The sequence below is a fragment of the Dipteris shenzhenensis genome, chromosome 29 (genome assembly GCF_047967505.1).
Source record: "Dipteris shenzhenensis isolate YYH24624 ecotype China chromosome 29, Dip_SZ_1.0, whole genome shotgun sequence".
Classification (NCBI taxonomy): Eukaryota; Viridiplantae; Streptophyta; class Polypodiopsida; order Gleicheniales; family Dipteridaceae; genus Dipteris; species Dipteris shenzhenensis.
In genome coordinates this window covers 20,090,445-20,105,028 of record NC_141624.1, presented here as the reverse complement: position 1 = coordinate 20,105,028, position 14,584 = coordinate 20,090,445, and the positions used below count along the sequence as shown (strand labels likewise).

Below are 14,584 nucleotides of genomic sequence, written 5' to 3'. Positions count from 1 at the left end.
GCATGTGGATGCCTTGGCTTTAGTGTTAGGTCCGAATATCACTCCAGATCCTTTTCCCGAAGATCAGAAGTCTCGTACCAAGGAGGTGGTTGACACTTGGTTGCACAAGTGGCAAGTACGCTTCCAGTTTCATCCTTACCCAGATGACAAGAAAATACAGCTTGCAATAGGGTATATGTCAGGAAAGGCTTTATTGTGGTGGAAGGAACTCCGACCCAAGCCTACAACATGGATAGAATTCGAAGGGGTCTTCAGGAAAGAGTTTCTGAAGGAGGAGGAAGATTATGATATCGTAGGCAAGCTCAAAGCCCTTGATATGTCCAAGCTTACTTTGACTTTGGAGGTTTATCTTCAGAGGTTTCGGGATTCGCACACCAGAGCTACAAAGATGGATCCAGTGACCTTGTTAGGTTTCTTTGTGGATGGTTTGCCTGACTCGTACAAGCTACAGATCAAGAATAATAAGTGTACCACTTTGCAAGAGGCCATGAATTATGCGCACATCTATGATGATACCATGGCCAACGCAAAGGGAACCACCGTTGCTGACACGGGTGGGAAGAACAAGAGGAAGTTCTTCCAGTCTACCACTGGTACCGGGGAGTTGAAGTCTATAGACAACGCCTCCAAGAAGCACTGTGACTCATACGAAGAATGGTTGTACCCGTTTCCTCCGTACATTGAAGTTAAAGAAAGAAGGACGTTGCTTCATCTACGAAGAGTGGGGCCACACTAGGAATGATTGTCCTAAGTGCAAGAACCAGATGCAGGCTGCTCTAACGTGCTATGTCATGCACTTGGAACATGTGGACTTGTTAATCGGAATAGAGTGGTTTAAAATCCACGATATTCGGATTGGATGGAAAGAGCATACCCTTCCTTTTGGATAAGGACACCCAATTTTGTATTCAGTGTGATAACATTCCCTCTTCTCAGGGACCTATTGTATCTGCAATGCAGCTTCGGAATATATTAAACACTTCTCATTATGATGTGTATCAGTGTGTTTTGATTCCCCTTTCTTCATTTGTTGTCTCTGTTAATAACAAAAATGATTTAAGCATGTTTGAACACCGTGAATTGAGAACGTTGTTGGATGATTTCATGGATGTATTCCCTGCCCAACTGCCGGAAGGTTTACCTCCAAAATGGGCAGTAGACCATCGCATAGATTTAGTACCTAGGGCTCAACCTATTAGTGTTCCACCTTATAGGATGAGCCAGCTTGAGGAGGATGAGGTAGCTTCACAGCTACAAGATCATCTGAATATGGGCTATATTCGCCCAAGTAAATCACCTTGTGGAGCACCTGTCCTCTTAAGAAAGAAGAAAGATAATTCGTGGAGAATGTGTATAGATTATAAACGATTGAATAAAGTGACAACTAAGAATCGATACCCTCTTCCTCGTTCCGATGATTGGATAGACCGTTTGGCCGGAGCGAAGTATTTCACTAAGATTGATTTACGTACAAGTTATCACCAAATCCGTATCTATGCTAAACACATAGATAGAACCGCATTCCGAACTAGGTATGGCCACTACGAGTTTCTCGTATTACCTTTTGGTTTGACCAATGCTCCTGCCACCTTCCAGCAAATGATAAACGATTTGTTCCGAGATTTTCTGGGCAAATTCGTTGTCGTGTTCTTAGATGACGTCTTGGTATATAGCCAAAAGCTAGAGGATCACATTGGACACCTCCGGATTGTCTTAGTTATCCTAAGACAGCATAAGCTCTATGCCAAGATGAGTAAATGTGACTTCTTTATGAAGGAGATCATTTACTTAGGACACAAGATTTCTTCTGAAGGTATTAGCATTGATCTGGATCGTATCCAGAAGGTTTTAGAATGGCCTATCCCTCAGACTGTGAAACAACTTCGTTCTTTCCTAGGATTCACGATTTTTCTACGGAATTCTGGGCATGATTATTCACACGTCACGGCACTCCTGACCAACATATTGAAAGGTCGTGGACGTAGGTCCACCCAGCCGATCTCTTGGAATGATGCATTGAACAAGGCTTTTGAAACCTTGAAGTTAACTATCAAGGACGCACCCGTTCTTGCATTACCCGATCCTACCTGGCCTTATATTTTAGAGGCCGATGCGAGTGATTTTGCGATTGGGGCAGCTTTATTCCAAGAGGGCAGACCTATATCTTTTGAGAGTAAGAAGCTAGACGACACCCAATATCATTGGCCCACACTAGAAAAAGAACTCTATGCAGTTGGGTATGCTCTAAAGGTTTGGAGACACTACTTGTATGGTTCGAAGTTTCTTGTATTGACCGATCGACAGTCAATCAAGTATGTGTGTGACGGGTTGAAATACGTTATCGAAAGGGTTCGTTGAATAGTGTGGCTCGGTGCGGATGATCAACTTGTTTCTCCTCAAGAAATAATACAAGTTACAGATTTGACTTTTATTCCACATGAACCTGAGAGTATTCTTGAATTTCGTGAGAGATAGATTTGTAATAGAACTATCACCGAATACAAGATCAAGTGGAAGGATCGTGTTGAGAAGGATGCAACATGGGAGACATTACGGAACCTCCAGAGGACATTCCCGGGTTTTTTAGCGAACTCAGGAGTGAGTTCTCAGAGGAGGGGAAGTATGTCATGTGCACGGATTGGTATCTGACGTGTACTGGGTACACAAGACTAGCTCAGGTAGCCTGGGGAGGCTTAGAGCTAGGCAAGCTTGATTCTCGGGTTGAGTGGCAAGGGTACGAACCAAATAGAGGTCTTCGCTATTTTTGGCGCTTGGGGCCCGAGTCTATATAAGGGGCCCAGAGGTTCAGTTCTCACAGAGCCAATGGGAGAAAGTCTCGTTCCTAGGTGCTAGGTCTAATCCTGGAATGAGTCGCGGATGCACGCCTGCATTATAGCGCAGCCCAAGGCCCAGCAGCAGATCCCAGGCTTCACAACGCCACCAGGTGGTATGGGACACCAAGCTGGTTAGGATCTGGTTGGGAGTTCGTGCCAGTAGCTCAGCTTGTGGCTCGGAGGGGACATCTCCTAATTCGGGATCGCATCCCGTAGATGTCGTGGTTGGGTGGTGAGCAACCTGCTCAGTTTCCTCACGTTTGGTGTGTTCTTGTGTTTACTTGCAGATCAGAGGTTTCAAGAGTGCTGGGGTCGTGTCAGCATATGCACTTTGTGTGACATGCAAGAGGTTGAGACAGAGGAGCACTTCATCTTCAGGGGTGATGTTTACAATGAGAACCGCGGACATTTCTACTGCCTCTTCAAAGACAGCTATGGGATTTTGGCCCGATTCATCTCCTACGTAGACCAGCGATGTTTGGCAGGTTTCATTCATGAGGCACTCAGACACTGCGAGAGGACAGGAGCAGACTTTTTCCTTGGCTAATCCCTCTCGGAGCCCTATCAAGGAGTTTTTCCAGCCAAATCACATGGACACCCACAAAACGAGGCCTCGACATGACCATGACCCGACAGCTCAGACAGAGGGTTGACACATAGATCACACTTGGGGACATCCCCTCCCTGTTTAGAGTCGGGTCTCGCCGGACGGGGGTCACAGTAGCCCTGGTTAGATGCAGAGCTATGACCTGGAGACATGCCATGGCTGCACCTTTGAGTGACCGATAGCACTCTATCGCCGATTTCATGCCCCCTTTGCCTCATTCGCCTTGATGTCCTGATGGTGATGATGAAATAGTCGACTACCGACATGACTATGTTGTACTTAGGATTTAGTGCTGACATTCTGCATTTTTTGCATTTGCATTGGTGTGGATGCTCGTTTAGTAGCTCCACCACCACAGCTTGTTTGTACCAGGTTTTTCACAGTCTCATAGACCCATCGGTCTTCCGAAGACTTTAATAAACTTTCTTTCTTTCTTTCTTTCTTTCTCTCGACCTAGCCCACAAGATTTCTGCACCCCAACCGGACACGCCAATACTCAAAGTGGTGTTTAAACCAAATATGGTGGCGCCCAAGGAAGAAGATTAGTTTCATGGTTTTGGTTCTCTATAACTGTGATTACACGAGATGTTTCTCAGACGCTACTTTTGGTTGTATCTCCCCATTCTGTTCTACTGGCTAGAGGTATATCTTTTGCAAACTCAAACATTTTTTACTTTTTAATATAACCCCTCATTTCTCGCAAAGACTAGAAACTTCCATGTCATTTTAATGCTTTGAAATTAACAAGACTTAAAACTTCCATATACACTTATCTACATTGGGGCACGTAGCAACATGCCTTGCAAGAATATATTCGAGACTTTGCAAAGAAGGTAAGACTCAATAGAACATTAACTCCCTGATGCCTCTTCAACGCATTCACAACAACTACCAACGCATTAACTCTCACGGGGTAACTCCCCTCGCAAAGCATCAGAAAAACAATCTTTGAAGTTTACAACAAACTGAAATTTATATTTATCTAACTCATTCAGTTCAACACGCATTTCAACATCTGTTTCTTTAATAAAAGCCATGTACGCTGAAACTGCAGACTTTATTGCTTTTCCAACAGCAAGGAGGGTAAATGTTTCAGGTGTGGAAAAGAAGGGCATGTAGCTGCCCAGTGCCCCAAGAAACCCTTGGGTTCGAACAAGACAGCAAAAGCCAATGGTGGGAGGAATTCCGGACGTTCTGGACAGAGTGACAAATTCAAAGGAAAGAGAGTTGCTACTTTCTTGGGGCAAGATAAGAGACCAGCAGGCGCCCATATTCTTTGATCTAGGGGCTACATACAATTTAATCTCAGAAGATTTAGCCCTGAGACTGGGAATAAAGACGGAAGAGTTGGATAGGACCCTTGATGGTGACCAGATGTTCTATGGAGACCCTGTGCTTGTTACTCCCTTGATAGGGAGGCTTCGTCTTCATGTACAGAGTTATATTGACCAGGAGGATTTCTTAATTTCCCCACTTAATCATCATGATGTAGTTTTGGGGATGCCTTGGTTTCATCAAAGTTGACCCTTCCTGAAAGAGTGCTTGAGTTTGTACATAGGGGTAAAATGCAGCGTGTTGTTGCCAGGAATAGAAGGGAGACCATCCCCATTGTATCTAATGTTTCGGAAAATAGCTAATTGCTCAGGGGAAAACTAAGGTTTACCGTTAAAGGCTTTATGTGCTCCGTTCCCCCTCGGCTTCTAAGGCTGAAATTCCCTCTTCTAAACCTTGGCAAACTCCTTTCTCTCAAACTGAGGTGTGGCTGGCTTTTTCTTCTCTATTGTCCAACAAAAAGAGAAGACACTGTGGTGGGATCATGCATGTGCATTAAGCTTGCCACAATGGCATGTCTTATGCCCTTATGTTGCTGGGTATTAACCACAACCTGTATCTTTGGAGTCTGTATTTTCTTACCTTGGTCTTCTTTAAGACCTTCTTGAAGGGAGTAATTTGCAAGTATGCATCCCAAAAACTTCTGATTTTATGCCTCTATTGTGTCTCCTGCATCCATATGCAAACTGTCCCAGGAAACGAGGACACGGTCTCTAAATTGCTTAGGCATGAACTGTTTGTAGAAGGCTTTCTTGATGCCCTTCCACTTCTTTGGAGCAGAACCAACTGTGGTCTGTGCACTCCACCATGCACTAGCTAACCATGCGCAATTTGGAGAACTCAGAAAAAGTCTCCGTGCCAAAAGCTGCATCAAATTGCTTAATGAATTGCATGGCCTTCTCTGTTTGACCATATTGGCCATTAAATGTAGCAAACCTAGCAGACTTCCCACCTTCTTTGAACTCCTTAGTTTTTGCTTTCTTAGATGACTTCTTCTTATACTTAGGCTTTGATGATCCTGAAGTATAACACAATTGAAGCTAAAGAGAAGAAGAGGAAGAAGAATTTGAAGAGCTATGATCATGTCCGGCTGCCTTCATCCTAGGATGAGAAAGGAGGGTGACTCAGGTTCAATCAAGTGCGTACGGAGTTCTAGTCTACAGAAGGTAAGGTTGAGTTTGTTCGATTTTGATGTGTGATCTAGCAGCAGAGATGTCAATTTCAAAAGCCCGTTCAGCCCCTTCTCTCCCTTCCTCCCACCTAGTCAATTTCTTTCTTTCACCATCCCTAGCTTTTGAGAGTCTGGGAAACTAGATGGGACTAATTATCCTATCTGGAAGGTGAAGATCCAAAGTCATTTAGTGGCTCGACAACTGTGGAAACTGACAATGGGAGCAAAGGCGAAGCCGGAGAATGTGGTAGACAACAATGGGAGGATACTCATACCAATAGATGGAGAGGAGCTCGAAGCATGGAAAGATAGAGATGCCCACGCCTTGGCATTGATCATAGGGACTACGGCGGACTCTGTGCATCCTCACATCCAGATGAACGACACATCAATAGAAGGCATGGGCCATTCTAAAGGATCTGTACGAGACAGATAACACATCTCGGATCTTGCTTCTTCAGCATCAACTCTATAACTTGGATATGGATTGTAAGCCATTCTATGGGCTATTCATAGGTGCCACTTATTCCTTGGTATGTGCCTTGTAGGCCTAGTTATAGTCAGTTAGTATTATTGTAGGGTTAGTACATGTACCACCTAGGTCAATTAGGACACTAAGTCCAGTTAGGGCAGTTAGCCCTAGGGTTTTGTTATGCTGGCTCACCCTTGAGCCTCCACAATTGTACTTGCAGCATTTTCAATATAGCAGCTCGTTTTGGCTCTCTGTCACTCATTTCCGGGCTTTCATTGATTGTCATAGCCAACAGTGGTATCAGAGCAGGTCAGGGATCCACCCTCTAGCCATTTCCAATCACCCGGAGCCCTTCTAGAGCCATTGGGAGCTGTTTGGCAGCCTGTTTCTTGCTGGTTTGCTGGTCTTCTACACATCCGTGAGCATCTGTGGCTTCTCCAAGCATTTCTGTCGTGGGAAGCTTGCATTTGGGAGTGTCTGCTACAAAGAAAGACCTATTTTGGAGCATTTTGGAGCTGCAGCCGCCTCATACGTGAATCCGTACAGCAGTACAGCATTTATTCCTGCTTCAGCCTCATAAGTGCACCTATACGGCCATCCGTACACCCTGTATGGACTGTGCGGACAGGTTTATTTCTCCTGCAGCCTCATACTTGCGCCTATACGGACTGTACAGACAGTGGGTGCCTGCATTTACGGCATTCCTGGCATTGCACGGACCTGCACAGAGGTACTTCAGACCTGCAGCTGCGTTTCGGGGCATTTATTGCAGCCGACTTGGGCATTTGGGAACCTGCTTCAGCTTTTGGAGGCATTTGCTGCACCAACTTTGAATTTTGGAGCCTGCTACAGCATTCGGAAGCAGATATCTACACCAACTCTTGGTTTTGGGGATTGCTACTGCTGTTCTAAGCATTTTCAGCCTCCAATCTCTACATTTGGAGCTTGCTGCTGCTATCCGGAGACCTCTCATTGAGCCCTTCTGCTATCCTTTGCTTCAGGCTGCGAGATTCTCTCCATTGGATCCTTCTACATTCATTTTGAGGTGGTCTCCTCTTTCTGGGAGCACTCTCTCTTGCAGGCATAAGCTTTGAAGCTTGGGTAGAATTTTTGTTACTTGATTCTGAGGGGTTGCCTTTCACTCATTTGCTTTGCCAATTGGTGCATGTCTTATATTTCAGCACCATGTTTGGTGGCAAAGATGATTTGTTTGGGATGCTTGGGGCTGATGACAAGCTTGATGGCACCAATTATCCCATGTGGTCATACATGATGGGACATGTTTTGGTTGCCAATAATCTATGGCATATTGTTTCAGGTTCTAAGGCCAGGCCTACACGCACTATTACCTCTGCTGCTACACCTACAGCCTTTGCTTCTTCAAGTGATGGGTCTTTAGGTGATGGTTCTAATGCTACTGCCAGGACACCTGCACCTCCTGCTACAAGTGCTTTGCCTCCTTCACAGGAGCAAATTCAGTGGGATGGTCATGATGCCAAAGCACATGCCTTGATTGCTCTTTCAATGAAACGGGTTATTGTCCCTCATATCCGGTGTTGCAAGACAGCTAAGCAAGCATGGGATCAGCTTGCATCTTTGTATCAGGTGCGGAATGAGGCAAGGGTTACCTATCTCCGTAAGCAGTTGAAAGATTTGAAGCTTGATGAGGGTGGTAACATGGATGCCTATCTCACTAATGTTAAGGATTTGAAAGAGCAGTTAGCCAACATTGATGAGATTATGCCTGATTCTCAACTTGTTTCTAATACCCTTGATGGGTTGCCTGATTCATTCAAGGCTTGGCTACTACATTGAGGTTGGTTGCAGGGGGTGATGCCAATCATTTCTCATTTGACCAGCTGGTTGCTCTTCTTCTTCAGGAGGAGCAAAGTCGTGTGAATCGCAATGCTTCTATGGCTATTGATCAAGCATTTGCTGCCCATCACAAACACAATGGTAACGGCAAGGTTTCAGCTCGAAAACCCTCTCATTCCCATGCTGATCATTCACATGGTGCTTCTTCTTCAGGGGATAACAAAAAGAAGAAGAGATGTAATTATTGCAAAAAACCTAGGCATGATATTTCTGAATGCAGAAAGCACATAGCATCTGAAAAGAAGAAGAAAGAGTCTGGTCTTGCAGTATCTAGTTCTTCTAGTGCAGAAGATCGACATGAGTCCGCTAATTTTGTACAAGACCAGCATTGGGCTTTGTTGGTTACTAGACACAGCGGCGTGTCACAGATTTTTATGCATTTGAGTCAGCTCCAGGACACAGCAGGGTGGAGGAGCTAGCTAATATGCGGGCAGTCTGGATTACTGAGAGAGGAACGCATAGGCCATGCGATACGGAGAGTGACTAGAGCACATTCTATTGAGGTCCGGCCTATCATAGCTTTCCTCTGAGGAGACCGCCCGAGACGAGGGGTCACTCTGAACATAGCTCAACGGGTTCAGAGATTGAAGAGACCACGTCCACCTCCGCCACCATAGCATGAGACAACCTAACACACGCAAATCTTTCCACCGCTCACAAACGAGCCACCACACTGCCGGGTTTCAGTTTCTAAGTCCCAACTCTCAGCCTATTTTAGATAGCATATGTTTTGTACTTGATTTTGCTCGAGCTATTGAGCTCTTTATTTCAGCATAGTACTCAGAAAGGGTCTTTATTTCAGCATAGTACTCAGCAGGGGTCTTAGCGCGCCCATTGCTTCAGCCCATGGAGGCTTGTATGAGTTTTTCCTTTTGGTGTACTTTGTACTGTGTCCCATACGCCACGCCTGCGAGGCCTCCCGCCGACGTTAATACACCAATCTTTCGTTTTTTCTTTCTCTCTCTCGCTGGGCCAGACTATGGACTAATCAAGCTCCTCGAAAATGTCAAATTTCATGAACCCTCCTTCCTCAAGTCCATTGAATAGAATCTCAATTGTCACTCACACCCCCACTCCATACGTGAAGACCTATCGAAGGAAAAATCGACCCATAACCGGAGCCCAGGAACTGATTTTTCAGTTACAGCAAGAGATTCCAGAGCTTAAGTTACGTTTGGTAGCAATAGAATCAAGACTTGAAGATCTAGGAGGGCCCGAGAAGCAGCGGTGATAGATTGAGGTAATACAAACATGCAAGACATCTCCCCCTACCCCTCAATTGGTTTCTATAGTCAAATGATATGATGAATGCAAAAGTGCAATCCATAACATAGAATCAGAATCAGGGGGCTACCCGATAGCTGATATAAGGAGGAAGACTTGTTTTCTGAGACTTTTGTACAGATTAAGGCAGCAACCCCAAGTATTAAATTGCATAAGATGATGATGACAAAAAATCTAAAGTGCATCCATCAAGCTGGAACCCACACTGTACTTACTCTTAGCACATGGGCTGCAAGACTTAACATTCTTCGCCAGTCAAATAAACTTAAAGGGACATACATATGGGTAGCCAAGGAGCTCACTCAAGCACAACCCTAGTCAAAAGGCAAGTGAGTTGGCCAAGGTCCGTGCAGGCAAACAGGCCAGCACATGGGCAGTATATCATGTGGGCATGGCCCTCATCAACGAGTTTAAATCAAAACCAAAAGACCCTCAGGCTTAAACTGATGTATGGCATTTTATTGTCTTAGTTTTCCAAATGACAATGTAGGTACCTTAAATAACAAAGTCGCTTTTAACACTCCTTGGGGCTACTTTGTGTGCCCTCCCTAAATGGATATTAGCTGGTCTTTTGCTATACCATAGACCTTTTGGTCGCCCATGCACATTTATAGACTTTCTTTCTTTCTTTCTTCTTTTCTCATATATGTGAGACCAAGTTTCATCTTCCGACTGAGACATAGACCAAACAAGAATATCATGGTCTAGTCCATCAGAAGAAGAGAAACTTCATCCGCCAGAATGAGGAGGAATTACTAAACTCGATCACAAGTCTCCATCCCCCACTCACGACTCGACCATATTGGCACACATCTCTCATTAGCTGACACCAAACAAAGATCATGAGGGACTATGCATTGAGTGCGTTGCACATGGACTTAGCATCCTAGCCCCGATCTTAGCAAATCTATTTAACAAAGTGGTTTGCATAAATTTTCCTCACACTTGAACCCTTAACACTATTGTCCTGATGCATAAGTCAAGAGATCCCATGAGTCCACAAAACTACAGGACCATTATGATCAGGCATATCATGTCCAAGATTTAAGCTTCAGCACTTGACCCTTGCGCTCTGCAAATTGACTAACTTGAGTGATGATTCCGAGCTGTTGAACGGGCAAGCTTCCGAGCAAACCATGCAACATTTTCAGGCTAAGAGACCTAGAGTGTGTTGCAAGCAAAGTGGACACTTGTAGGCCACCATGTCCATGTGAAGGATTTCATCAACAATTGCACATGGTTTCATCTCATTCACCTCAACTCACACCAATTGCCTACCACTGAGCTCCCAAAGCACACTGGACTTTGACATCAAACCTCAAAGTATATGACATTTCGATTAGCACACAACCAACATGTTGTGTAGGATATCATGCCAAGCCTTGTTGGCGGTCCACCGATATAGTATTTGGCTAATTGGCAATAATTATTTGGAGGGCGATACCACCCTAACGGTATCATGAGTGATGGGTGCACAATGGCAATATCAGAATACTTCTCTAGGGGGTCACTCATCATATGTAAGTATAGCACATGGGTGGGTTCAACGAAAGGGATTTTAAATAGCAAAAGCACACAATTTTACAAAAATATACTTACAGAAAGGGTTCTAATTGGAGTATTGAAAAAAATCACAAGTTTGTATAGAAAAAGGGGTCATTTTAAAGCCTTATGATTTACAGATAAGGACTTTTAATAATACCCATGTGATATTTAGGATTTTTAAGTAGTGAGCCCCCCCCGGCCCTTCCCCCCTTAGGACTGCTCTATATATGATATTTCTTTAAGAAAAGACAAGGTACTTGAGTTTTATCAAGTGAATGATTTCGAATACTATCTTTAGGAATGATGTTGAAGAGTATCAATCATTATAAAAGCATGAGGCCGCCAATGCGCAGAAGTAGAGTCTACTGTTTCTTTGTGGATTTTTGCATAGTTTTTGCCAAGACGTCATTTGAATTGCAGTTTGAACAGTACAAGCAGATATCAAACAGAGTCAAGACAACAACTAGGTCGACACCCACCTTGTTTGACCTATACATTGTTGAGCTCGAGTCTTTCATCATGACACTAGGTGGAGCAGGCTCACTTTTAATTAGATCCTTGATCCCATTTCCATTGTATAAGGATGACGTGGTTCAACTCTCATCCTCAGCTGAGGGTCCCCAAGTATACCTAGCCGCACTTCAGAGTTTTTGTGAGATACATGATCTAAAGTCAAGCTTGGTAAAACCAAGGTCATGATTTTTAACACGTCTCATGCAACTGCACATCAAGAGCAGTTCAGATTGTTTGCCTAGTCCTTGGGAGTCGCCTTTTCAGGCCTGATATTCATGATGAGACCAGCTATGCAGGCCCCTTTGAGCAGAGGGTATCCCGCACTTGCTAGACTTGAGCGTCAGTGCTTTCAGTCCCACTTTCAGAACCCCTGGACAAAGTCTCATGCTTAGATTCTCTACCACCTCTTTGGCACGTCCTGCGTTATAATGCAGCTTGCCCAATCCTCATGCATGGCATAGCTCTTAATTAAGAACGCAATGCACAGAGGCAATAATAACACACACACACACACACACACACACACACACTGAGTAAACAAAAATGTATTAATAGCTTCAAGCATGTGTATGGCAACTGCACCCAATGGACGCAACACAATTTGTACAGCTTATCCAGGGAGATTTCAATAATAATTCAAACTACACGGATGGTATAAGAGATTTCACTGCTGTTCCAGCCTGTTCTACTGATTTAAAATCCACCCAAGATGCTTCCAAATAATTTACAATTTTCTAAAGTGAATCCTAACATGATCTGGAAGGGCAGATAGCACTGGACTAGAATAGATTATTCAAAGCGATCTGGAAGTAGTGGAAAGGGGAGAGCCAATATTCAAGTTACACAAGTTCCAACCCAGGTCCCAGAAGTCCTTTATCCCATGACTTTGACGTATTCCCCAGCAGCCTCTACATTTCAAACAAACTAATCCACCTACATCCCTGAGTACACAATGTCCATTGTTCTCTTTTAATTTCTTAACAGAGAGAGATTGAAAAAATAATTTTGCAAAAAACTCTTCCTGAGTTTGGATATTATGACTTTATCAGATTTTAGTGCCTTCCACCAGATGGTGCTGCAACAGCCAAGGATGTAAGGTCTGGAGTGTGCAGAGACAAGACCCTCCCAATGCAACATATTTTAAAGAATGGCATTTCTACTGTGACTGCTAAAGCAAACAAATCAAACACACAAATGAAAGTGTATTCTACTTTGTAAAATGTAAAACTCAGTCGGAAACTTAATTCCAACACAATGGTATTTATATTCTATTCTACAAAGTCACTTGACCCACATCATTGTACTAACCTCTGGTCCACCTGGGAAACAAAATGCAAGCAAATCTTTCTGTCGCATAGGCAGTCTCTTTCCGGGGGGATATTCAAATAATATCTACAAAAATAAGGCAAACTATTGATGGTGAATGAGAAGGAAGCCTAAAATTAGCACTCTCATCATTCTGTCCTGACGCATGATAGACCTTAACAGTCCTACCTAAACACATTATTTCCCAAGGCCAAACTCAGTCATAAGCAGCCCCATGGGTACAAAAGCATTCGCTAGAAGCACATACAGACTTGAGGAATGCTGACCTGTGGCTCTGGCATGGGAAGGGAAGAGCCTCGAAGTTGCTGCCTCACAACATCTCTGAGCCGCTCCGGGGCATCGAGCTCTCTCTCTGATATCCTCCTCCTCAGAAGTGCAGCTTCTATTGTTTGTGTCTCTGTTTCTGGGTGAAGACCAACCACAACCATGTGTTCAAACAAACAGTTTGGCTCTTTCCATTGTTTGCGCTCCTGCATTGTTCATACCCTAGGAATTAGAGTAATTGTATAAGCAAACTATTAAACAGCATTAATGAGCTAAGAAAATTAGTATTTAAGAATATACACATTTTGAGTAACAGCTGCAACATATTGTGGCTTCTACCCTACTCACTTGAGACCTAGCTAAACCTCACTTTCGGTGTCTCCCCCCCCCCACCTCAAAACCCTCTTTCCTTTTCTCTCCCTGTTCCCTGTGCATGTGCTAATCCACGTCACGCTCGGTCCTCTGTTTTCATGCTTTTGGGGAATTGCTATGTGCGCATTTTAATGATTATATCGTGTGCGTGGCTGACAGCTGACATTTGCAGCTTGTGCTAATGGTTGCACTGTCTGAGGTTGTCCAGCACCCATGTTAAGGCACCCCTCCCTCACTCATCTTTGTGTACCCCATTGGCAAAAATTCAGTAGCGAGAGAGTTTGGGAGACATGGAAACCTTCTACTTTGCACAGAGCCTTTCTGAAGATGTGACCAAGTCAGCCCTTACAAATCACTCATACCCAATACCATCCAAAGAGAAGGAGGCACTTCAAACATTAAAGTCGGAGCAAAATGCCTGGACTAATAACCCTAGAGCAGCTAAGACAGGCAGATTTCTTGAATTTACTCAAAGCAGCCTGAATTTGTGACTGCTTCTTTTGATTTTTCTCAAGTTTTGTCTCAAAGTTTTGATCTTTATTGCGTCATCATTGGTCTTGACCATATGACTGTGCTACATGAACAAGCCCCTCCTTTACATCAGCTGGATTAAAGTATTGGAGTTTGTGTAGGACTAAGAAGAGTGCTAAAAGGCTCAAATGATAGAGCAAGTGGCAAAAAGCAGGTCCCACAAGGCAAAAAGCACTAGGAAGATGGCACCATTAATACAGGTCACTGCCCCACCTGTGACCCCCAATTCGAGGGGATAATGTGGCAGGAGACTATAGGGGGATGCGGGCTGAGAGTACCTTGCTGTCTGAGGGCAGCACCCTGCGTGGAACAATGCGCCAGCACCACAGGCCCATGCGGGGGCATCTGCAGCGCATGTGTACCAGCCAGCAGCAGCCCAAAAGTCCCAGCATATGGGGCCTTATATAGGCCAAAGGGTTGGCCCAGAAGTCGGCCATCTTGGCCCTTCTTGTTAGAAT

The 14,584-nt window shown here is 44.3% G+C and overlaps 1 protein-coding gene across 1 annotated transcript in view; it reads right to left on the bottom strand.

The window, feature by feature from the left end:
- The window catches only part of LOC147882555 (DENN (AEX-3) domain-containing protein), a 129,953-nt gene that overhangs the window by 86,470 nt on the left and 28,899 nt on the right, over positions 1 to 14,584 (bottom strand). Inside the window, exons 2-3 of the mRNA XM_087400380.1 lie at positions 13,226 to 13,429; positions 12,942 to 13,025 (exon numbers count right to left, since the gene is read on the bottom strand). Of these exons, the coding sequence (XP_087256506.1) occupies positions 12,942 to 13,025; positions 13,226 to 13,429 (288 nt within the window). The remainder of the gene's footprint in view (positions 1 to 12,941; positions 13,026 to 13,225; positions 13,430 to 14,584) is intronic.